We start from the raw sequence: 26985 nt of genomic DNA, 5'->3' as shown, positions 1-26985 counted from the left end.
CGTTGGTTTTAACTTCCTTCCCTCCCCAAGGCATACTTTCCCTTCTCCCCTCCCAACTTTTATGATGAAACATTTTCTCGTGTATGAATCTAGAGTTTATTGGGAAATTCAGTAAAAAGATGAAAATTTAAACGGAAGGAAAAAATGACTTCCTGCCTTACATTCTGGGAAATGATCTCAAAAAGGAAGTCAAGATTTTTGGTATAAAACAGGATGAAGACAAATCAGAGTCACTCAATAGATATTTGTGAACTTGCAAAATGTTCTATAAGTTGGTGCTGATTTTAGCTCTGTATATTTCATACAGTAATGGATCAAATTTAACAAAACGCGAGATACGTAATCTCATCGTAAGGTTATATTTTATAATAACATGGATTCTTTTTGAACTAGGAATAGTAGCTGAATAAAGTAATTTTATCATTACGCAGTCTGCGGTGGATTACGAAGATTTCATGAAAGACTACTTTAACGCTATGAAAGAGGACCACGGAGATGATTTTAATTTAGACTACGAAGAGGTATTCGGAACCGAGGTGAAGCGCCGGAAACGATCTCGTAATACCTACTGTTTTGATTTTATTTGAGAGCACCAGAAGTAATTGAACCGAAGTTTTAGAAAAAGCGATCAGAATCGGAGGGCGTTTTCCTTATGAAAATGACGAGAAAATCGCGTCAAATAAGAGCTAATTTCCACCCCCGTCTTTTGACGCGATAAATTGCACTTGGGAATTGTGGGTATAGCTATTTATATGTAAAAATAATGGTTTCAAAAAAACCCAAAACGATTTTTTTTTGGCCTAAAACCCTGCAAAATTTCAAATTCGAGGTAAATTGTAACGTCATAAGGAAAACGCCTCCAACATGGGGAGTATAGCAGTCTGATAACTTCGGTTCATTTACTTCTGAGAGTACGTAATCATATATAATTAAACATCACCTTATAATTTCAGTTAATCAGTGCGAGTTAGAGGAACAATATGTTGCGAATTCAGCGTGTATGTGCCAATCAGGCCCTACTAAAACCATGGTGGAGTTGCCCATGATTAACGGAGACCATTCCGGAAGTACCCTTCAAATGCCACGTTGCATCTCAATTGATCGATGCAGCTCCTCGTGTTCTATGCCGAACCAGAAATGCGTCGCCACAGACACCAGAACTGTCAGCGTCGCGGTATGTTTGTCATTATATTATAAACACGGATAAGTACTAAACAAAGAAAAAAATATTAAGGTTTCAGTTATAAGCACGCTAGAAACTAACCAGTGCAAAATGGTTGATGTAGTAAAACACATAAAATGTGCCTGCCAATGCGTCATGTCGGAAAAAGACTGCAAACAATATCAAGTATAAAATTATTCTTAAATATGGCAGCGTATAAATTTTATTACACTTAAATTTCATCGTAGCACTTTGACCACCGAGCTTGCAAATGTCGCTGCAACCTAGTGCCAAGTATGTGCCCGAGACCCAAAAAAGCTAACAAAAATAAATGCCAATGTGAATGCCCAATTATCAAGGAATGCTCAACTGGAACATATTTCGATGAAAATAGCTGCGAGTAAGTCTTATCTTTTTTATTTACAAAGTTACAAACTCATAATGAAATTTATTTATAAACAGATGCCTTGAGGAGGATAACGATATAGATTATAAGTAAAAATTACTAAAGATGTTTCGATGTAATTGATGAATAATTCTTATTGAATAAAGCTTAAAAGGTCAACAGAATAGTTTGAAAAATTCGGGTCGAATTTCGGATAGCTTGTCCTCTTCCATCACGTACCCAACGAGGAGGCCTGCGGGGCCCCGTACGCCTCAAAAATAATTTGTGCCCCCTCAAAAAAATCTGAGAGTGCTCCATCGTGTGCCCCCTTAAAAATATCATTGTGCCCCTAGAAAAATACCAAAGTAAGTAAACCAAATCAATAAAAAATATCCTATTCACATATTATATTTAGTTAAGTTCAACTGTCCAAACTATATTATTTACTTTCGTGTATCTTGCTTTACTATATTAGTATCACTTCCGCCGTTGGAAGTTGAAAATTTTAGCTGTAGCAGAAACAATAATATGGCACGTAATCAGGTACAAATATTGATTGGACTACACTAACTAGGGTTAATTTCCCGATTGATATAATGTATCGCGGGCCTGTTAATAAGTCGCTGGAAAACAGGGCTGTCATACATTTTCGATGCGAAATAAATAATTTAGAAAGAAAAATGCATGGAAACCCTATTAAAATAGCGTCTGCTTCACCACGTTCCAAACGAAAGCTTCCGAAAACTGCCGCTTGAGGGAACCAGGAGTAACGCCCAATACACCATTTCAGTTTCGCTATCAACCCACATGAGATTAATCAAGTTATTGTAAGTTCAGGTATGGATAAATTTGTGGTAAAAACACAAAGAAATAAAAACCAACTAATGTGATTGTAAATTCAACTTCAATTTACGTTTTATATGAATTTAATTTATATTTATTTAAAACACGTGTTCCAATGTCAAACGCCAGGGTGGCCCGTGTGGACCTTTAAGCTCATTTTAAAGTAGTCTTAGCCTCATAGGTCTTTGGAAACAAATTTATTTTTAAGGGTGCCCCTTAGAAATTTTCTGGGCCCCCTCAACTGAAAATGTTATAGAAAACTACATGAGTTAAATAAAAGTTTGAAAGAGCGAGTTACGATATAACAGAATGCTTTTATTTACAACAAAGACTGAAGCGAGATACACTTCATAACAGAGACGAGAGACAAAGTTTTACTTTCAGTTTTGACTCATCGAGCCCCGCCTATCTATATCAAAATAGAGGTTCCTTTGACCGAGACCGTGGCGGTATCTATGCCACGATTCCGGCATATATATACATTTAAAAAAGAGCGCGCCTTTTAGTCTCTAACAGAAAAATCCTTTCTACGTAATTTATGTAGCCCCTCCCTCGTATTTCAAACGATTCAGTGACCCTTTAATAAATCTCAGACTTTAATTTAAAAAGCTTATTTATTCATAGACAATAGTTCTATTACCAAGAAATTTATTTTATTAAAGTATTAAATTGATTTATTTAATTAAAGTACGGGTAAAAGAGGGTAGCTCACCGGCAAAATTCGTCCCAACTTGCAATGTGGCCTAAAAATTCTATTTTGATGTCTACTTTGAGGATCCGATGAGTCCGCAGCGATGCGGGGTGGACAACACAGTTTTTGGGGGGCAGGAGGGGGCAGTTGCCCCCTAAATTTGCTTTCACCGAATTGAGCCGTGTTTGGTGTTGTTCCCGATGGTACATTTCACCCTGAGTCGAATGCGACCAACCACATGCCCGTAAAATGAACCGTTTCCGATTTATGGCCGAATTTGTACTGAATCGCGTGGTTTTTTCTCTAATATGAAAAAAAAATCCCCAAATGTTAAATTTAGCAATCCGGTCAAGTTGGATATCGTTTCCGTAGTATGTTTTAACGTTGAGTCGAATGAGACACGCCGCGGATCGCTGGGACTAATAGTTTCGGAGGTATGACCAAAGGTACACTAAACAAAGGTTTTTTTTTGGAATTTCACTAAATGTTGAAAAGGTATATCAACTATTTGGCCAGGACCAACCATACTTTCGGATCGTACGTATTATTTTGTGCCGAATCGAATGAGACCAACCGCAATTCCGTAGGATGAATAGTTTCCGAGCTATAACGAAACATGTGCGAACCATAAATGGTGTTTTTTTCAAAAAGTTCGAAAATATTCATTTAAACCACCCCCCCGTGTTTACAAATTTCTCCCCGGACGACCACAATGTATCTAATGTAAATTGCGTCATCACTCTTTATCTATTCATTCCACGGCACTGCGGTTGGTCTCATTCGATTCAGCACTTAGTAGTATGTAAGATGAACACATTGTGGTCGTCCGGGGATAACTTAGTGAAATTCCGAAAAAAAACCTTTGTTTAGTGTACTTTTGGTCATACCTCCGAAACTATTAGTCCCAGCGATCCGCGGCGTGTCTCATTCGACTCAACGTTAAAACATACTACGGAAACGATACCCAACTTGACCGGATTGCTAAATTTAACATTTGGGGATTTTTTTTTCATATTAGAGAAAAAACCACGAGATTCAGTACAAATTCGGCCATAAATCGGAAACGGTTCATTTTACGGGCATGTGGTTGGTCGCATTCGACTCAGGGTGAAATGTACCATCGGGAACAACACCAAACACGGCTCAATTCGGTGAAAGCAAATTTAGGGGGCAACTGCCCCTCCTGCCCCCCTTGCCCCCCCCCCAAAAACTGTGTTGTCCACCCCGCATCGTAGGGCCACATTGCAAGTTGGGACAAATTTTGCCGCTGGAGACCTCTTTTTGGGCCTCTTTTACCCGTACTATTATTTCAATTTTGAAAGGTATGCCAAAAGTTTGTGGCCCCTGTATTCTTTTATTGTATTGACTTTCATATTAAGATTAGCCTAGCTGATTATTAGATTCATTTTTGACTATAAGGTATACAAATTAACCTTAAATGTCGATTTAATTCAGTGTTTTCTATTTTTTTAATTTGTTTTGCGTACCTATGTAAATTTCATAAAAATGTGACCCAATTTCCTCACATCAGTGGCCTTGGAAATTCCACGTAAGCTATAGCCTACCCTAAAACTGCTTAAAACTCTCTTACATATCCACTAGGAAGTGATTAAAAACTAAACTTAATTTCGCATTGGCATGGTAAACGGGGCCTTGACCTTTTTACCTTTAATATAAAAAATAAATGATTTTCCCTTATCGTGGTTGACAATAATTTTAGAAAATTATGCAAAAAAATATCTCTAAGAGCAATTTGGGAACATATAATTGAAAATAAAAAATATATTACTCTACCATATTATCCCATAAACACCACCCGAAAAGTACAAATTAAAAAAAAAAACCTTAAGTGTAATATCACGTAGAAACAATTAGAGGAATTTTAAAACGAAGTAGTTGAACATAAAGATCCCCTATATGTAACAGATAGATGCGGAATCTACTGTATTCTTTGGGAGTGCGGCAGTACCAATAGGTTTTCGATCAAACATAAAGACGCGAATCTCGAGGGAAAGACTAAATAAAGTAGCCAGAAATTCCAACGATCAGTATCGTGCGGAAAATCTGGCTCGCTACTATTAAACCGAAAAGAGAATCTAATAGCTTTTTCCATTTGACTGCTCTTGAGCGCTCTAGAACATTTTATGTTCCATTTGCGTGCTCGGATCTGCTCCGATCAAGTTTCACGAGCTCCAAGATTGCCCTTAACCGATCTGCCTATTTTGACAGATCAACGGATCGAGATCGAGATCTGAGCAAATTTTTGAGTGTTCCTTTTAGATTTTTTGGCAAAATGGCAGACCAAGACGCGAAAATTAAAATTACTCGAAGACGAAAAACAACAATGCGGGGGAATCAGATAATGGAATGTACCATTTGCGGTCGATTGGGGCGAGATCTATGACGTCAGAGACAGATGCGGAGCGAATCTCGAGCAACCAAATGGAAAAAGCTATAAACCTAAACATTACAAATTTCAAAAACACGTTGCATAGCCGAATAGGGGGGTAGTGGCGGAGAATAATATATACGAAATTTTAAGTTAATAAAAACCACCTACTGCAGTCCATAGGTGGTTCTTATTAACATAGGTCAAACGGAAAGAAGATTAGAAGTGGGGCTTAACGAACATATAGCTGATGTCGATCACGCTAGAAAAAGCAAATCAGGCCTAGCAGATCACACGTTTAAAATCAAACACAATGTCTTATCCTAGTATCGAAAGCCTCCAATAGTTTCATCATGGACACTGTATCTCTAACCGGACGGGAAAAGCTGTAGCTTCCACTATACAAAATCACTTGCCGCCGCCACCGTCTCTCTGTAAAGGGGGGAGGTTCAAGAATTTTGAAAGTAAGGGGCTGTCAAGGCCATATAATTCGTCACGTGGTCGACAAAACGTTCCGTTCGAAATGGGGGTTTACATTCTTCCGAATGACCTTGACGGCCCTGCGAATCGAGTACGGCCGACTATTTCAGCTAATACGAAGTAGGACGCAAACGGACAGTAAGGGGGTACCTCTTTTAGGCTGCTTTTCCCGTCCGGTTAGAGATACAGTGTCCATCGTTTCATTACGACGAGTGCCATTTGTGGTCCGTCTCCTTGTAAAAAATCTGTGCAAATAAGGTGCATTTGTAACGCTATGGGTCGCCAAAGAACTATCTTTAGAACTTATTGGTTCCATTATGCCTTCATTCCAAGCTACAAGAGAAAATATAATCAATTCCATCGTGTTTGCACTGGGCAAACTAAATCCAACCCGTTCGATTTTGTCGACTTCCAAAAGAACAAAATTCCGTGGACGTAATCGCACACTGGCTTCGTTGACGTGTGTGTTTTTGTATCGTGGACTATACTCATCCTTCCACGCTAAAACAAGGATTTAACGGTTCAACTAACTCATCTAACGGAATATGAAATGAAATAAAGTTTACCATAATCTAGTTGTTCGTAGGATTCGTCATCAGACTCTTTGTCCTCCCAGAAATCGGCATAAAGCGCTTGTAGGTTAAACGCCTTTATCACATTGCTTGCGTTGTCAGCACAAACTGTGACAATCTATAATAATTTTAGATAGTATTAGTGTGAATGATTTTATCAAGGTCTATGGGATGGAAGTAAGCAATTAACGCTAAAACATCCGCTAGATATAAAACTCGATGGTATTTTAAATCAATACGTAACTACCTGGGTTGACAAGACGCCTAGGTTGCCAAGAATTTCCTTAAGTTTAAAAAGTATGCTATCTCCAGTGTGTGATTCACGGAATTGTGTAAAAGCCAGGGCGTGATGTTCCAGTTGGAATGCCTCATTCAGAAATTGACATTTTACCCCTATCACTGATTCTCTCGTCCGTGAACTCGAAATGTCTAGCGTCACGTGAAGATACGCTACGTCACGCAGTGTTTACTTTAGCGTGGGTTTAATGTCGTTCGAAACGAAGTTTTTTAAATCTCTTGTTATTGTTCGGCGGCCTTGAAGATTAATTTACCGAAGGCACATGGTAATGAAAGATCGAAAAGCCTTTCTTCAATGAAAGAAAGTGGAAGGCCGCCTACAGCCACTAAATCCACCATGCATTGCTTAAAGCATAATTGCTGGTCTGATAATAGTGTTATATTCTTAACTTGCTTGGGGGGTATAGCGTAAGATTTTAGAAAATCACCGTTACTTTCCTGGCTCTCGAGATGTAAAGAGAGAGATACATCTTTGTGTCGTTTTTGTAAAACGACCTGTGTGATTTGGAAAAACAGTTCCTCGACTTCCTATTGGTCAAATTCGATCGAATCAAAGCTAATTAGACCTACAATGTGACATGGAACACTTTTCTAATTGAAACCAACTTTCTAACACTTACGGTTCTCGCGTTAGTTTTTGGATGACCTTGAAGACATGGTTCAAGGTCATTGAAATTTTTAAACTAAAGACCCTCAATCTTGATGAGGATGTGTAGCAAATTTCAGTACTCTAACACGAGTATCTTAGAGTTATCAGCTCCCGAACCTCACTTGCGACACGTTATCAACTTAACAAACTCTTGTTTTTCATCTAGCATTCCTCGGCTTCCTATTGGTCGAATCCGATCCGGTCAAAGCTATTGGTACTTAGAAAGTCACGTGGAACACTTTTCTAATTGGAACCAACTTTCTAACACTTACGGTTCGCGAGTTAGTTTTTGTATGACCTTGAAGACATGGTTCAAGGTCATCGACATTTTCGCAGTAGGATTCCCCCTACATATTGTATACGACTTGAAAATTTCAAAATCGTACCTAAAACCGATTTTGAGATATTCGCCCTGGTTCATTTTTTAGTGAACACCATGTATAAAGGTAACGCAAAGTAATACCCATATGTACGACACTGAATTTTACCCATGGCTAATACGTTTAATGAATCCTTGTTTCTCCCAATGGCCATAGTCGCTAAGGAGTAAGGACTGACAAATCTGCGGGATAATCTTTTAATCCTTGGTACTGGTAAATGCCGGGTAACGAAATTTTTACAACTAAATGACACATACTAAAGATCGAGTTTTCGGTTCCGAAACATCTGATTTCGGAATTACTTCACGACAAGGACGAGTTTCGCGTCTTTTTGTTTGCTCGAAGACCTATCGGTACGAGCTATTAGTAAGTTTTTAAATTTCTTCAAATTTGTTTAGGGTTTAGCTTTATTATCCCTTTTCATAATGGACTAATCTACTTATTCAAAATACACATAAACTTGGTAGAAATAACCGTTTTTTAATAAGAGAAAACCGCGGTACTTCGGCAATATATGCCTTCAAGGCGGGTACAAGATTTAAATCTTGTACCCGCCTTGAAGGCATATATTGCCGAAGTACCGCGGTTTTCTCTTATTAAAAAACGGTTATTTCTACCAAGTTTATGTGTATTTTGTAAATGTTCGACCGTTGGTGGCTTCTCATGTTAATCTACTTATTCGCTAATTTTATCATCCTTTACGATGCAGTCCATAGGTGGTTCCTTTTAACTTAACATTGCGTATTTACTAATCTCCACCACTCTCCCAATATTCGGCTTTCCGTTGATATGCAACTCGTTTTGAAATTATTAATATTTAGGCTTAGTTTCTCTATTCGGTGTTATAGCATGGAAGAAGGATGGAATGAGTATAGGAAGGGGAACTTAATAGAAAAAGGGGGAGACTAGACCACCTGTTATTCAGATCTGGTACTACAAAATCATATTCAATAATTGTAATTTTTTAATTGGACGGAAACAGATTTAGGCTTTAAATTGGCGGACTCCATATCGCCGACGAAATTGAATACGCAAAGATGCGCGGCTCATTCTTGCGAAAATTCTAGAATTATTATTAATAATTCCCAATTATCCTTTTTTCACTTTCCTTTAGATTTACAAAGGTAATTATTGGCAGTTTTGTTCTTAATTCCTTTACCAACACAATTTATCCAACTGAAAACACTAAGCCTTTGCCACTTTGAAATTGACGGCTTTTAAAATTCATTATGGTCAAAAAAATTATATTTCATTAAAAAATTTCAAAAAGAGATAGCTCAACTGAGTAATACCAACCAAAAGTAGACAATATGTTGTCAAATTGCACATGTCAATAATAAATATTTTAGATGAGTTTAATAATCGTCGTCTGGAATAACAAAGCAAATAGCATTTGGTATTAATTTGAAAAAATGCTTCATAGTAAACCGCTGGCTTTTTTAAACATTGATATCTATTAGAATATTTTTTTACTACAATTGCTGCTATAAGATCATAATTAATAATAATAATTAAGGCTTCTTCTAAGAATGTATATCCTCTTCAGCTCATAGCTGATTTCCAAAAGGGTCAATTTAAACTGCGTGGAACCTCGGCAAGTCTTATCATGCATTTCAAACAACTTTAGAAAAGCTAACAACGGCTCTGATTAAACCGTGCGAGTATGTGATTCCGGGGAAAAAATTGTTATTCCACTGATTTTTGGAGAAGAGCAATTCGAAAAGATACTACACCTTGATCTTAGCCACATGACAAAGAAGCTGATAAGCTGTACGATAGTATAGAACGAATACTATACTCATAAATTAATTTCTACGATCACCCGAAAAATATTTTCTACACTTTATTCAAAAATTGTTTATAAAAGTAAGGTAATTTTAAAATTATTAGTGACTGGTGAGTTAGTAATTGGCGCCAGTTATTGCGCCAACTACTAACTAACTAGGGTCAGTAGCGTAGATAAGGCCACCGCAAACATCGCAATGCGGGAGGGCCCCAGGGCTTCAGGGGCTCTGTAATTTCTTATCAAATTATATGCTAAGTAACGGATAAAGTCCCGAACATTGCTTTGAGGGGGCCTCGGAGTTCTTAGCTACGCCACTGGTGAGTGTTATAGCAGCTTCTAGAAGTAAGTTTCCTTGTTCTCAGCTCCTGTTCTCAACCTAAAAGTTGTCAACTGGCTGATAACATTAATATATCAACTAAATAAGTGTTTAAATGTCAAAATGGGTTTTTGGGTAGACTGTCATAGCAACTCAAAGAAGTAAGTAAATTGTCTATTTGTTGTTCTCAATCTACAAGGAACCTATAAATTGTCAACTGGCTGATAACCATAATGTATGAACTAGATTGGCGTTTAAATGTCAAAATGGTTTTTTGGGTAGTGTCATAGCAACTCAGAGAAGTTAGTCAATTGTCTATTTGCTGTTCTCAACTAGTGCTCGGAATTGTTTATTCATTATCCACAAATTTTCCGATTTATTTAAAAAACGTTGGTAAAAAGAATATCATTTTAACTTATTTAATTATGTTTTTCACGCAACCAAGCATTTATTTTGTTTTATTTAAATAATAGGCTTATTCACTATTGTCTATTTGTTGTTCTCATCTTGCAAACAACCAGGAAATCGGGTAAATGTTGTTTCGCGTCGAAAGATTTTCTTTAGACAATTTTCTTGGTTGTCTATAGTTGAGAATAAGTTGTAGATTTTAAGAAAAGTCAATTAACGGTAGCTCAACGGTAGTCTTTTAGTTGTTTAAATTTTTGGAATGGAATCAACACACAACCCGCCCAACGCAAACAACACACAATACGCCCAACGCCAATAACACACAACACGCACAACACAAACAACACACAACCCGCCCAACGCAAACAATACACAACCCGCTCAAAGCAAACAACACACAACATGCCCAACATAATCAACACAAACACACACAACACAAACCACAAACAACACAATCAACACACAACCCGCCCAACGCAAACAACACACAACACGCCCAACACAAACAACCCATAACAAACCCAACACAAACAACACACAACAAGCCCTACACAATCAACACCAACACGCCCAACTCAATCAAAACACCAAATCGGTCAACGCAAACAGCACACAACAAGCCTAACACAATCAACACACAACGCATTTGAATTCAAGCGTTTTTAAAACCATAAACTGCGAGCGCAGCTTTTGTTACAATTTGCCCCAGCGAACAGACAGACACCCACCGACTCCCACTCTAACAGGCAAGGTGAATCGCGTCTTAGGGAATAGTTTCCCTGGAAAGGTGATTAATCGTATCATTGGTACTATTTTAAAGTTTTGGGATAATGTGTCTTTCTAAAATAAATTTTCAATTGAAAATTTTAACTAGCCTTGTTTTGAATCATTACCAAATTGGCGGCAAATTTTTGTCCATAAAAAGGTTCTACAAGATAGTTAACTTGTCGTGAAGAGCCCAAGTTGTGGTAGTTTTCAACCGACCAAGGTGGGGTAGTTTTCAACCCAAGGTGTGGTAGTTTTCAATCCAAGGTGGGGCAGTTTTCAACCCAAGGTGGGGTAGTTTTCAACCCAAGGTGTGGTGGTTTTTAACCCAAATGTTTTAACCTAAAGTGGGTTTAGTAAAATTTCAACAACAAGTCGAGTTACATTTTTAATCTTTCATGGGTTAATTCTAAACAACACAAATTTTGGGCTGGTAAATGCGGACCAAGGTTTAGATTGAATTTTTACCCATTTTTTGTTGAAAACAACCCAACCTTTTTAAGAGTGTATAATTTAACGGAATAATTTCTGAGAATGATTGATTGTAGCTTTATGCACTCGATAAATCACTGACTTTTGTTGCTGATAACCAAACTAGAAACTACATTTATTTTTCTTACTCGGTATTTCTGCGGTAGGCGATATCAATGAAAGAACCGTACAGTTTAAAGTTGCTATTGTCATTTACGAAAATGTGTAAGTCGTAGCTTTCATTTGAAAATGTGCTGTTTATCAAGTCACACCAAAATATACGGAAAAAATATAGACGTTTTGCTTCGTGTTTTGACACTATTGGGTAAACAAAATTACGGTTGAAATCTAATTGAGAGCAGTTAAAATCGCCAAGATCGTTTTTCCCCTAAGTTTAATTTCAATAAATTTTAACTTAATTGACAAAAAATGCGAGATCCAACTTACTTATAATTTTCAAATAATAAGAACAGACAATCACTGAGTTTTAAGGTTTTAATAAGCACCTTGTTCTTCTTCGCGAGTGGCGACCTAAGGTATTACAGTTGAACTTTCATGGGTGAAAAAATTCAAGTACCAATTTTTTAAAAATTAGAATATGTGAAATTTTACGGAGGAGTACCATTTGATCGAATTTTGGCTGTAAAGTTTTTTTGATGTAGCCCAATTGGCGGTTTTCACTTCATTGAGAATCCTGTTCTTAATAGGTTAGGTTCGGTAAGATTCCGGCCGGGTCAGGTCGGTTAGGTTAGGTTAGGTTTATTGTTAGGGTATAGTTAGGTAACGTTAGTTTATGTTAGTGTTAAGTTTTTTATAATTTTGCTACACAAAACCCGCACAATTTTTTTTAATTCGATCAACTAGAGCAGGAGCAATAGGCCTTTCAATGAAACCTGTTCAGCACTCGCCAAGGAGTATTAACACTCCGCGCCTGGACTAACAGATTACTTTTTGTATAGTCTTTGTCACTTGTGGTCGCTTGGTGCCTGATATAAGGAAATATTTTTAACGCTGTAAACGTTAGGCCTAAGTTGGAATTCGGGATTTCATTATTTTAAAATGCCTAAAAAAGCTACGTGGGTTAAAGGAAACACTTGTTGCAGTCCGGATTGTGAAAGTAATAAGTTGAGTTCTAATGGGATATGTTTTTCTCGTTTTGAATTTTCCTTCAATTCGGAGATTTGAGCAAAGAATATAAAGCCCCAGGTATAGTGGAACTTTTCCGCCACTCGTTTTTAAAGAGAGACCGGTTTGGGTTAACAGTTTCCGGTTACTCTTATTTTGCTTTGCCGGAAGTTTCTAACGCAACCAAAACACGCGGCCAATAATATCAATCCTTCCATTCCTGTGGCTTTATATTCTTTGATTTGAGCATTAACTTTACTTTTGCTGGTTTTGGGGTTTTATTACCGTCTAGTGGCTGCATATCATCTCTATTTACTGAAAACTAGAAATTATTTCATTTAATTAAAATTTTAACTTACCAAACGTTAAATATCTTAACGAAGGACCACAGAGAACGGTAACGCCGCTAACACGTGTGACGTGTGCCGAGGCTTACAGTTTAAAGCGAAATCTTGGATTGAAGTTGGCTGTTTCAAAGAGGGTTGGCTGTACAACTATCCGATAAAATCTGGTAGCCGTGTAACAGAAATTAAATCACCTATTTCTGGTTTTACGCGGCGGGCGGGATGGAAGGGGGACGTAACTTTTATTGAAAGACTAATTTAAAAGCATTCAAGTATAACTCATCCAAAGTAATAAATTTGTAGTTTACTTTGTTACTATGATAATAATCAATTATTATAGTATAGATTGAAATATCACTCGCTTAGTATTTTTTGAATAAATTCCACTTTATATCATGAAAATTCTAAAAGAACCTACTTTAATATTACGTTCCGTAAGCATTTCGTTAAATTTTATTTTCTAAAAATACAATTTTGTAGTGCAATGTAAAATTTGTGCTGTCACTGGAACAATTTATAGTTATTTTCGTTCTAGATTTAATATTAAGTTTGAAATTTATAACAATTTTTAACTTTCTTTCTATCCAACTCAAAACTCAAACATCTTAAAACTTTTATTTGGTTCCTTAGAAAAATTGGAATCTTTACCAATGTGAGATATAATTAAGAACTACACTAGCTTCATTAAAATTTTAAAATGGTGGTTTTGAATTTAGAAATAAATCCTTAGACTAATAACGTATATTTTTCCAAACATATTGCCATTAATAATGGAAGTTGAAGTTAGTTAAGCAATTAACTTAAACACGGGAATTGCAAATATTTATCGAAATACCACCGAATAGCATATTAATTTATACTGAAAATTAATATGCTATTCGGTGGTATACAGAATGTCTAATTCTGCTCAGACATCGCGTAAGTTTGGAAATTTCCAGGGTAAACGTATGACGAAGGAACCATTTTTATTTATAATTTAAGAAAATGTTTTTGAAAAATGTATTTTTTTCGACCGGTATGTGATAAACGAAAACGTTCAATGAGAAGGTGTAGAGTATACATGAAAACGTACGTACAATATTGCTTCGGTCGAAAAAGTAAAATGTTTCATGTAGATGTGAGGTCATGAAAAAAGTTGTTCATAGGAGGCCATAGCTTTTCGGGCAATGAAAGCAAACACATTTAAAGCATAAATGTCCCAAAGATTGATCCACTTATCTGGTAATTAAATTTTTATTTACTTAATATACAGAGCAAAAAAAAGACCCTGTTTATAATAATATGAAAGGAGAATGATATTTCCTTTTATAAAAGTTTTGTTGTGCGGGTTAATTAACGTTAAAAAACCAACAGGGTTTTTATGGCGTAAGTCACGCTATATGTGACGGGTTTTTACGAAATAATAGTTTCGCGTTAGCTTCACTCTAAGCCACAACGGAGAGACCTCTAAATTTGCTATAGTTGCGTCGTTTACCAATCAATATCAATTCAAAGTCCTAAAAGATCAGGTAAAAAAAAATTTAATGTATTTTATTTTCTGAATAGAAAAAGGAAGAAATAATGTAAATGTGCAGATGTTTTGTTAAAACAAATAATAGCCATAAAATTCGCCTTTAATGTAAGTTTTCAATTTGTCATCTAATCGGTACTAAATATGTATTATTCGGCTATAATTTTGCACAATTAACATTTAATATAATATCATATTACATAACATTACATTATATTATACCTATTTTAGTTATATTTTTTCTTAAACAATATAACAAATATGTATCCGTGCTTCTGTGGTAGAACGCTCACCTGTCGTGCAGGAGGGCTCGGGTTCGAATCCCGCCCGATACTACCGCAAATAAAAATAAAAATATTTAAAACATCCTATGACAAAAAGATGGCGCTTTTGGAAAAACCTTTTCCCTAATTCTAAGAAACTGCGTTCGCAGCTCTGACACACACACCCACAGACACGGTGCTTGTATAACCCCTCCTAAGAGACATAGTCACCCCGGAGAGGTAATAAAAACTAATTTGAAGATAAGAAATAAGTACAAAAATGATACTCACATTTTTAATCGATTGATTTTTTTTTAATTGGAAACTTCACTTATAAGGAGGTTGAACCGTTCCAAAAAAAACATTCAAGTATTGAACGACCAACCAGCGACAAAAACCCCCACACGCTCCCCAGAATGTTTTATACACTTTTGGAAGTCAGAAAGTTCTATATTTTTAACCAGTTATAATAACATTTCTACACATTATAACGTCTTTTAGAGGCAATATTTAAATCTTTTATCCCGAATGGGCTCCAAATAATTCTAGCTTAACTCAAACGTTTACAATGTATAACAAATTATTAAAACACGCCATTTTAAGAAAGGCAAAATATCTAGTACATTTGGCGGAAAGATCCTACCACGAATTTTCTTTAAATCGGCGTTGGGAATTTAAAATTTGGTCTGTTTACGGTTGCATTTCTAAGCATATCCGCGCACGTTATATAATTTTGGAAAATACCGTCTATAGTTCTTTTTATAAACTAACGTGGCCTTCTTGTTGAAATGTTGCTCTTACGTCACAGTCTCTTACTTTCACAAGCCTACTAGCGCGCGCTACAGTCGCGAGGAATATAAGTTTTTTTAGCGCGCGTGAAAATCGCTCGTGCACAAAATATACTAATAAAGCTGAGTCTTGTGACGTAAGAGCAACATTTTAACAAGTTCGGCAAGACCACTTTTTATTTTATAAAATCAACTATTGCGTTATATTTAATAATAAGCAGCTAGGCTAATACTAAAGACGATTCGGGCCCACTTTTTTTACGGCCCAACCCGGCCCGACCCGAAAAACGTAAAAATAAATTTGCCCCATCCGACCCGACCCAAAATAATTAAAATAAAATTTTGCCCGACCCGACCCGACCCGACCCGTAAAAAATGAAAATTATTTTTGCCCGACCCGATAAATTAAAAAATCGATTTTGCCAGGCCCGGAAACCCGACAAGACCCGAAGAACCGCCGCAATCCATAGCATGAAGCTTTTTTTTATTTATAATATAGTATAGATGTAGATATGCAATATAAAATATAACAAGAGTCATTTATTTATTTAAACAATTTTTGTGAACAAAAGTTAGTTGCGAAATGGAACAATAGCCCCGCCACCCTCTTTGCCCCCCTTTCTCGACCCCCCTTATAGTACTTTTTAAGGAGATTCCAATGGTGCGAAAATTATTCCCCGCAAAGCATTATTTATAAAGTTAATTAAAAAATGCCCAAAGACTATAACTTGGCGGCTGACGGCGCCGAGCACTCGTGTTGGATGAGGTAGGACTAATGACGTGGACGATTCTTTAAATTCCTAGATTTTAATACATTTTGAATAACGTAGGACTGATGACGAAAAAGAAGAAGGCTGAAATGCAAAACAGTACTACCTTTTAAGGGTTGGGATTTTTCCCCATATTTCAACGCATTTAAGGCTTTTTTAATCGTACTATGTCATATTATATGGCTTCTGTGTGATGTTGACTTATACAACGTCGAATGTATTCTAAGTAATGGCGCCTGACGGCGCCGCGCACTCACTTCGCTCGAGCGCTGGGGTGCGCGGCGCCTCCCCAACCCCATACTAAAAAAAGCAACCTAGAGGACAGCACCAAGCCTGACGCATCAAGTATCGTCAACCCGATATTAATACAACTAACCTAATAATATAAATAACCTAACCTATTTTCCCCACCAAAACCCCTAAAATTCGTTGAAATACCTCGAAAATACCCAAAATAGTAAGTTTTGCATGTCCATATTTTACTTTTTCGTCATCAGCCCCACGTTATCCAAAACGCATTAAATTCTATGAATTTAAAGAATCGTCCTAGGGAAAATTCACTGCAAAAGGCCAATGTTTAAAAATTCATATCTTTGTAAATATTCATTTCCGGCAAAAAGTTATTTAACATTAAAATATACATATATATATATATATATCAGGTGAGGGTCAGCTATTCTACACTTTACCCAAAATTTCTGGCAAGTAACAATTTTATATTTATCATATCTTTCTAAATAATAAATTGCGATTTAAACTTTTTGATTATGCCGATTAATGTTTTGGCGTCTATATATCCTACCTATATAGTAGCCCGCCGTCATTTTAATCCTTTAACAAAAGCTTTGTTTCGGGCACCATCATTTTAATCCTTAGACCCCACGTCTACTACAGCAGCATATTTCGAAAATATTGTGGTCCTACTGGCGCCATCAGCATATTTCGCGAATATTGCAGTCCTACTGGCTCCATTACCACTCCCAATAAATAAAGAAAGGCTGATTTTCGACCGGGAAAGAACGGCGCGACGGAGAGCTCTCTTCGTCGTGGAGTGAATTCTACGCCCCGAACCGTTCGGTTCGTACATCTTTTAATTAGAATATCTTTAAAATTAATTATTTGCGGCTTATAATTTTTGCACCATTACCTCCCCTTGGCTATTTTGAACAATAGCCCGCCACCTAGTTTCCACTTTTTAGTTACACCATACCAACGTACTTATTAAGGGGAATCTATTGTGACTTGCCAGAAATTTTGGGTAAAGTGTAGAATAGCTGCCCCCCACCCGATTTTTTTATAGAGGGCAAGTAGGGGGTTATTTTATTGTTAAATAACTTTTTCCCGGAAATGAATATTTACAAAGATATTAATTTTTAAACATTGGCCTTTTGCAGTGAATTTTCCCTAGGACGATTCTTTAAATTCCTAGATTTTAATGCGTTTTGGATAACGTGGGGCTGATGATAAAATCAAAATTCGGATAAATTTAGCAAAGCATATTAGGATTTACAGTGAACATAATTGCATTGGTATACAGCTTGGATATTTAGATTTTACCAGCAAACGATATTCGGACCTGAATTAAGGGTTTTAATAGTTTTTCGATGACTTAAGGTAGTGCCTTAGGTATTAGCCTAGTAGATTATTATTATTAGATGTACATCTTCAATATTTGGACATTACCTACCTGTGATATTAAGACTAAAATCGGATATCCAGGAGACTTTCTGATATTGTAGGGAGGAGTCTATAACAGTGCAATAATCAACAATAGCCTTAAATAGTCCAAGTACCAACAGATGAATTCAAAAGTGAATCGCTCCGCCACCTGTCCTATTTTTCTAAATTATCTTTGTCAAACTAACTACTCGGTGTGAGTGTTACAAAATATTTACAGATAAAACACAGCGAAAATAGCGTTATCTGATGTTTTGTAGGCGTTAAAGCCGGGTTTCCACATTCTACCGTTTTTGAATAAAATTTAAACAAATAGGGCCGCGATGCGCTTTCAATTGACGATTATTATTATTATATCCCTTCGATTTCTTATCTTATTTTTCATTTTCTTTAGTTTCTTGGTGAATTTTTACTGATTTGCATTGTGGGATACTGGTAATACTTGTATAAATAATAAAAATAAACCTTGTCCGATAACACACCGACTTTATCAGAAGTCAAAATTTTAGCAAGAGATTCCAACGGTAGACCGGTTTCACCCTTTTGGGGCTCGTCAGTACTGTGTAGGAACTCTGGCTATCCTAGGAAATCTGCCGATATCAGTAAAACTAATAAACATTCAGAGTGCCCTATATGTGAGCAGTCCATTGCAATTTATAGTGAAATTCTTCACAAATTATTACATGGCGGTCGCTATTCAGCAGACATCTTTTACGCTCGGGCTTCCGTTGAATTCCAACGTTCAGATATTTATATCAAAAGTACTGAGAGAGTTTACGTCCGTTTAGTTGCTATTTTAGAGGGCCTTAATCGTCCAACAAAAGTTTGTTTTTAATTTTAAGAGACAATATAATTTTTGTAACTTACGTATTCACTTTTTTAGCTGCATTGTGCGCAACTAGCAAATTTCCTATTTATTTCTAGTAAAAAACCTACTGCTTGCTTTCCTAATTAATTAATTAATTAACTGCAGATTTATGATTTAAAACTGCTCCATTTTATATATTAGTGTAATGTTGTTCGCTTAAAACGCGCAACATCGCTCCTTTTCAATGCAATCATTAGAGCGTTGCGTATACTTACTTTCTTTTTATCTTAGAAGGGAATGCTAAATATTATGAAATCATATCTTCGTGTTAGAAACTATATACAGGGTGTTTCAAAAGGTTATTTGAAAAAATTCTAAAGATCTAGTTGTAGGGGGTGAGTTGAGAAGAGTAGGGTCTTCGAGCCGGTCCCAGGGAGTATACAGTGGAAGGCCTCCACCCAATCCTCCCATTCCTCCTATTCCCCCTGCTCCTCCCATTCCTCCAATTCCTCCCGCACCGCCGCACCGCCCGCACCGCCCGCGAGTACCGTGGTGGTGAACAGCCAAAGGTAGGGTTAACTAGCAAAGTTATGTTTAACGAAAGAGTGACGCAATACTTAGGTGGTGAACGTACAAATGCAGGGGTGGTACAGGTGGTGAATTAATAAAGTGACACCACCGAGCGGTGTGGGTGGTGAAGGCAGGGTGGTGCAATGTTGCATCTCCACCGTAATGTTATAGTATAAATATAGGTGGGATCTTGTTAAAAGAACATTCTAAGGAACAAGTATCAACACGAAATCATCTATGTAAGTATATTAGTTTTTTTTTTTTTACTTAGTAAATATTTTTTTTTATATGTTCCTAACATATTTATTTTCATAGCATGTTTGCCCAAGTTTTGTTCGCCGTCTCGTCAGAGAAATTCATCGAGGTTACGTCTACACTAGATGTCCGTCTAGGACTTCGAGATAGTGCTACGGGAATCACCTTAGACGAAGCCGATTTTCATGAGTTATACCAAAAGAAGGATGAAATACTAGCTTTCTTCGAGAAGGATGACGCCCCAGGATCATCGTGCTTTTTCAGCGGTTCCGAGACGAAACGTGTTGAACTAAGAACGTATCAGAATCGAAAAATTTTGGATATCCGGGAGATGGTTCCGGGGTACGGTGAATTGTACGGCAAGTTTTTCCCAACCAAGAAGGGTTTCGCCATTGGTTACGCTCTCACCAAAGTGCTAATGGATATGTATAAAGACGTTGTAACATACCTAAATGAAGCAAATAGGATATACGACCTTTTAAAGGACACTATTTTGGAACAGTTGCGTGTTAATATCCGCCAGTGTTGCTACGGATGTACCGTGGACCATCCGTCACAGACTCAACACAACTGTCTAGAAGACTGGGATATGCGTGTTGAAATGAACTACGACACTGCGATAAGAAATCTTGACTACATTGAGATTTATAAAATTTTTACTTTAAAAACCTTTTTAAATGAAGAATTTTGTAAATGCATGGTCGCCAGAATAGTCTGTAACGCTAAACAACTTTTGTGAATAAAAACTATTTGATTTGAGAAAAATGTGTCATTCTTTAAAATGGATTTCAGGTTGCAACATCCTTTTAACGGTCTGATCGCGGGTGCGACTCAGTCTGGGAAATCCTTTTTCGTGGCTAGTCTTATCAAATATAAAGATACGTGTATTTCACCCCCACCAGAGAGAATTATATGGTGCTATACGGAATATCAACCCAAACTGTTTAATTCGGTATTAGATGATACACCCACCGTTGAATTTCACGAAGGGTTATTAGACGTTAAAATTTTAGACCCAAATGTCAAGAATTTTGTTATTCTTGATGATTTACTTTGTGAAATATCAAATAACAAGGATGTCACGAATTTGTTTATAAGAGGTTCTCATCATAAAAACACGTCGGTTTTTGTACTTATGCAAAATTTGTATTATCCTGGGAAGGAAATTAGAACGTTGAATTTAAACGCGCACTATCTGATAATTTTCAAGACACCACGTGACAAATCGGCGATATTTCATTTGGCTAGACAGATTTCCCCAACTAACAGTAAATACGTCATCGACGCCTTTCATCAAGCAATCACTAGAGACTTTGGGTATTTATGGGTGGATTTGAAACCAACTACGTCAGACGATCACAGACTACGAACCGGACTTATACCAGGAGAAGAGGCTGCCGTTTTTATCCCAAAATGAAGAGAATTCATAATCATAAGGAGTTTTTAAAATATCTGTCTAAGTGTAATTCGTGTCAAAGAAATGCCGCCATCAAATATGCTAATAACGACGCGATTAAAGCTATTGTGGAATGCTGTATAAATGTTCTGCGTGGCAATGTAAAACTGTCAGATGATCATAAGAAGCGATTGAAGCGGCATTGTCATATTTTGCGGAAGATATCTAAACCCAATACCATCGCAAAACGGAAAAAGATTTTATTACAGAAGGGAGGATTTTTACCGTTACTATTAGCACCACTTCTTTCAATTGTAAGCAGTGCGGCAGGCGCGGCTATAAGTAGAGCTATCAAAAATGGCTAGGAAGATGATCTTAGTCCCCGAAGACGTTTATCGACGACTCAATTCGCAACCGAAACTTGACGAAAACTTGGATACGAAAACTGTTTTAAATAATCAGAAACTTAATCAATCACAAAAAGTGGAGTTGTACAACCATTTATTACAACGTAACAAAAGAACTAAGAAGGCGAAACTCGTTGAAGAACCGAAAAGAAAGAAAGACTGGTATTCGGAAATAGCTATCGCGATACCAGATTCACATCTAAAACCCGTCATTGCTTTGTACAAGTGGATTGAACGAAACAGTAAAATTGATTGGTCTACCAGTGGTGAACTTATTTATAAAGAACGCCCTATAGTTAGATCTAATATCATGGACATTTTACACGAATCAGTTAAAGGATACAAAACCAAACCGAAACATGAAATTGTTGGATTGGATAAATTTTATGAATTGTTGGCCAAGGAAAATGTACCCAAATCACTTGTAAAAAATAAATTCCCCTTTGAATCCCCTATTGAAAATGTACCTATTATTTCTAACGATTCACCAGAAAAGGTGTACGATGATTCAGATTATTTACCTCCAAGTCCCGAATCAATGTATGGCAATGGTTTATTGAGTTGGATAAATTTGAAATAAATAATATAATAATATATCAGGTTTCAGTTCTTTCATTCACGAATTATACCTCAACATGGAAGGTGGCATCGATCCTACTCCGTCTGGGTTGATAACCTCTTTATCGATATCATACTTGAAATCACCCAAAGTTATTACGGCGTTTTTGTTATTATTTATTATTATCGTTTTTGAACTATTTGATTTCGCGTACTGGTATCACGAACGGAAAATGAACTGTACGATGAATGGATAAGTTAGAAGAAATATACTTCAATGTAAAGGACGCCGGTAGTTACGGAGGCATTCGCGGTCTTTATCGTGCTGCCCGGGCAAAGGGGATTAAAGTGACCATAAACGATGTGAGAGAATTTTTAAAACGACAAGATACGTACACGTTACACAAGCCGATAAAACATAAATTCAGAAGAAACAAGACGATAGTGTATGGAATAGACGAACAATGGCAACTAGATCTGGCAGACATGCAAGATATAAAAAATCACAATAGTGGATACCGATATATCTTATGTTGTATCGATGTATTTAGCAAATACGCATTCGCTGTGGCTACCAAGGATAAGAAAGGATCAACTATGGTAAAGTCATTCAAATCTATTTTAGAATCAGGTCGACAGCCGAAGGTTGTACAGACTGATCATGGTAACGAGTTTCTATGCAAAGAAGTTCAAGGTGAATTAAAACGTAGAGGAATCAAGTTTTTCGCAACGCACTCCGAAGTAAAATCTAGTATTATAGAACGATTCAATCGAACACTGAAGTCTCGAATGTACCGATATTTTACGGAGAAAGATACGCACAAATATATCGACGTTTTACCAGATTTATTGGAAGCTTATAATAACAACTACCACAAATCTATTAAATGCAAACCCGTTGAAGTGAAGAATGAAAATTCGAAGCAAGTGTGGCAGAACTTATACGGGAAAGTCAATTTTTCACCCCCAGTCTCGTTCCCTTTTGAAAGAGGTGACTTGGTTCGCATGAGTAAGAATAAAACAACGTTCGAAAAGGGTTACAAAGCCAATTATACCGAGGAAATATTCAAAGTAGTTCAGTGCATACCAAGAGATCCTCCGGTATATAAACTGGAGGATTTGAAAACTGAGCTCATTTCGGGTGTGTTCTACAAGGAGGAAATACAGAAAATTGGGAAAGACCTCGAAAACTGCTTATTCAAAATCGAAAAAGTTCTAAGGAAAAGAACAAAACCAGACGGGACTAAAGAACTACTAGTACGTTGGCGTGGTTACGGTCCAGATTTTGACTCTTGGGTGCAAGAAATCGTCACATTATGAGTTTCTATATCACGTTACCGTCCGACTCGTCTATGCGCTATTTCAAAAACAATACTATAAGCAAGTTTAGAACGTATTTACCAGAACCCATTAAACTTGAGGGAGCTTACGAAGTTGGACTTGCTGAAATCAGTTATCCTAGAACGTGGAATAACGTTCAAGAAGAATGTGTAGTTCGAATTTGGAAAACTATCTCTCTACCGGATTCCTTAGAAGAATCAAAGACTAAAACAACTAAAACACTGAGAAAACACACTGACATAGAAAATTTCAACGACATAATGGATTTCGTTAATATAGTAATACCACCAGGATATTACGGAGTTGAAGATTTACTAGAAATCATGACTACTGATGACGACGGGCGAAATATTAGCTCTAGAGTCAAGTTATATTACAACAAACCAAACCGACGTGTAATTGTTGAACTATATGAAATGAACCAAGTTTACATACCACATGAAATCGCCATCATATTAGGATTCACGAGAACTCCAGGCAAAGACGTAACTATAGTGACTTCCATGACGGCGCCTTTTAGCTGTGATATGGACGCTGGGTTACATTCTCTGTTCATATACTCGGACATTATACAAAGTCGATCGGTTGGAGATTCGGATGTTCCCTTATTACGTATTATAAGTATTCAAGGAAAAGACGGAGACACTGTTGAGAAAGAGTTTTCACGACCACATTATATGCCTATTGCGCATAACCATTTTCAAACCATTGAAATTAATATTATGAGTGAAATGGGTCAGCCTGTACATTTCGAACGAGGAAAAGTTCACGTCACTCTTCATTTTAGACCCCGAAGAACATGGACTTATCTATAAAATCAGGTGTAAAATCTTTCTTTTGTTCATTTGTGGTTAGCGGGTCAAAGGAGAAACATGTCTCCACGTAATCTGGATCACGTTTCTGTAAACGATTATAATAACTATTACTTAAATCAAATTGGACACGGATCAATTCCGGTATACCGTGGAGTAGCCGTGCAAAGAGGATATGGTCTTGGAAATATATTAGCCTCGGCATTTCGGTCTGCCATGCCTTTACTCAAAAAGGGTGCCACATTCCTTGGTCGAAAATTTTTAAATACCGGGGCAAAAATTGCTTCCGACGTCTCGAGTGGTGTGTCTATTAAAGACGCGTTAAAATCTCGGGGGAAAGAGGCGGGGAAAGAAACCTTAAGAAGAGCCGCCGAAGCAGTGAGTAAACTTAGTGGAAATGGACGTAAAAGGAAACGTAAAACGTCTCCCATCATCAGTTCAGTTCGAACCAGGAAGAAGAAAAGACGTTCTCTGCTTCAGTCTGATATATTCTCGTAATCATTGAACCATGTCCCTAGCTCACCCCAGTTCACAAAACATCATTAGCTCGGAACTTGATTTATTTCACGTACCTTATACTCAAACTGGTATAATAGGAAGTCAATGGGTTGAATATAATCCAACATCGAACATAAATGAAAACCAAGCAATTATCTTTAGTATCGCTGGAAACTCGGAGACTTACATTGATTTGAAAAATACTTTACTTCAAGTTCAAGTGAAAATTGTGAAAGCAGATGGAACTCTACCAAAACCCGATATTTACGACGCTGTATCTAAAACCACAACTCCCGCGGACAAAGTTGGTCCGGAAAATTTGTTTTTACATAGTCTCTTTGGCGAAGTTCACGTATCATTGGGTGACAGATCAGTTACGTCATGCCCTCAACAGTATCCTTACAAGAGTATGATTCAAACGCTCTTGACATATGGTGGACCAGCCAAGGATAGTTTCTTAACCGCGTCTCTATTCTATAAAGACAAAGCCGGGAAATTTGACGAATTTTCCAATAACGACGGATTTAAGAAACGTGCAAAATTTGCTCAAGAAGGTGTTATTGACATGATAGGAGTTGTACGAGCCGATATTTGTCAACAAAATCGACTTATTCCTAACCTGATAGATCTAAATTTCAAGTTTATCAAAAGCTCAAACGAGTTTTGTTTACACACAGACGGTGAAAAATGCAAAGTCATTTTCACACACGCATCAATGTTTGTCAGAAAAGTTAGATTGACGCCAGAGATTATGTTATCCCACGCTAAAACTTTGGAACTGGCAACAATGAAATATCCAATCACCCGTACGGAATGTAATTCATTTTCAATTTCCCAAGGCAACAAAATATGCGTCAAAGACAACTTATATAATGGTCAAATACCGAGTAAGGTGGTGATCGGATTTGTGGACCAGAATGCGTATTTGGGAGACTACAAAATGTCACCTTTTAACTTTAAAAATTTTTCGTTAACTCAAATCGCCCTATACCTTGATGGTAGTAGTGTCCCGGCAAAACCGTTAAACCCAAATTTCAAAGATAAGTTGTTTATGCGATCATACGTTAATCTCTTTCTTCAAACTGGGCAATGGAATATTGACGAAGGAAATTTTATCGACCGTGATGAATTCGCCAATGGAAACGCACTATTCGTATTCGATTTAACTCCCGATCTCAACGGAAGTTCAACTGACTGTTTCAACCTGGTAAAGAACGGGAGCGTTCGTCTCGAATTAATATTCGGAGAATCGTTGCCGTCAACAGTTAGCGTGATTTACTATTCCGAATATCAATCTTTGGTCGAGATCGACAAGAACAGAGCAGTTTTATATGATCAAAGTTCATAATGGACTCGCAACAACTTGAAATCATACTCAAGAAAGATCCGTATACCAAATATTTGTTCAGAGGAGTCTTCCCTGCCGACAAACTTCCCGAGAATGTGAAAACGTATCCTTCACTTTACATCGTGAACACTGATACGTCCAATGGGGTAGGAGAACATTGGTGTTTGATATATCTCTCAAGGTCACTCAATTGTACATTCTTCGAGAGTTTCGGGAACAGCCCTGATTTATTTAAATTTAACTATTTTATAGAGAAAAACAGCTTAACTGTCACGTATAATTCTGCTCAATTGCAAGGAAATTCTAGTAAAGCTTGCGGTGGTTACTGTATATATTTTGCAATTAATTTGTGTCAGGGAATAAAAATGTTTAGTATATTGGAAAGATTTTCAAAAAACAAAAATGTTAATGATCGTATGATTGTAGAATTTATGTATAAGAAATACTCAATAAATTTGTTATAAAAATATTTTATTGTTTCGTTTTATAATGTCCGTGCGCGAGCGTTGATATACCATCGTCTAAAATATAACGTTTATCATCGCACGGGTTTAAACACAATTTGTTTTGTCGCACAGTCGTCACAATATGCTTATTACTCACTATGCGCTTCATCTCCGCGATAGTTAACTTACGGTTCAGAAGACACTCGCGATATTCCGCGTGACGGACGCGCTTCTGCACAACGCGTTTACACACACCCTTGCAAGTCTTTTTCTCGCCTTTAGATGACAATATAGAGTACATTTTGGGTCTAAGTCCGCAAAATTCTTCAATCGGTGTGCCGTCCATCTCATCCTTAAATTTGCCTAACCTCTTTTTGTTGGTTTCGTCGAACAGAGTGTGATTTTTGGGGTATCCAGAAAAATCATACATTTCCTTCTGTTGGGCGAAATCCTCGTATAAATCCGGTGTTTGGAT

The 26985-nt window shown here is 37.0% G+C and overlaps 2 protein-coding genes across 2 annotated transcripts; both read left to right on the top strand.

The window, feature by feature from the left end:
- Positions 1-323: 323 nt before the first annotated feature.
- Positions 324-1715, top strand: LOC149948064 (uncharacterized). Its single transcript, XM_090173545.1, has 6 exons — positions 324-350; positions 432-558; positions 954-1174; positions 1235-1348; positions 1411-1562; positions 1625-1715. Exons 2-6 carry the CDS (start codon positions 456-458, stop codon positions 1659-1661), a joined length of 627 nt encoding a protein of 208 aa, XP_090029671.1. The 5' UTR covers positions 324-350; positions 432-455; the 3' UTR covers positions 1662-1715.
- Positions 1716-24726: 23011 nt separating this feature from the next.
- Positions 24727-26064, top strand: LOC149948063 (uncharacterized protein F54H12.2-like). The gene is made up of 2 exons (XM_090171009.1): positions 24727-25446; positions 25609-26064. Exons 1-2 carry the CDS (start codon positions 24727-24729, stop codon positions 26062-26064), a joined length of 1176 nt encoding a protein of 391 aa, XP_090027135.1.
- Positions 26065-26985: the final 921 nt, after the last annotated feature.

Source organism: Leiobunum rupestre, chromosome 4, assembly GCF_980474605.1.
Source record: "Leiobunum rupestre chromosome 4, qqLeiRupe1.1.hap1, whole genome shotgun sequence".
Taxonomy (NCBI): domain Eukaryota; kingdom Metazoa; phylum Arthropoda; class Arachnida; order Opiliones; family Sclerosomatidae; genus Leiobunum; species Leiobunum rupestre.
This window is presented reverse-complemented; position numbering and strand designations above follow the sequence as displayed.

Coding starts and splice junctions, on each gene's coding strand:
- LOC149948064 (XM_090173545.1), top strand. CDS start 456: ATGAAAGACTACTTTAACGCTATGAAAGAGGACCACGGAGATGATTTT. Junction 1,349..1,410: donor AAGACTGCAAACAATATCAA/GTATAAAATTAT, acceptor ATTTCATCGTAG/CACTTTGACCACCGAGCTTG. Junction 1,563..1,624: donor TTCGATGAAAATAGCTGCGA/GTAAGTCTTATC, acceptor ATTTATAAACAG/ATGCCTTGAGGAGGATAACG.
- LOC149948063 (XM_090171009.1), top strand. CDS start 24,727: ATGTCCCTAGCTCACCCCAGTTCACAAAACATCATTAGCTCGGAACTT. Junction 25,447..25,608: donor CATCAATGTTTGTCAGAAAA/GTTAGATTGACG, acceptor ATACCGAGTAAG/GTGGTGATCGGATTTGTGGA.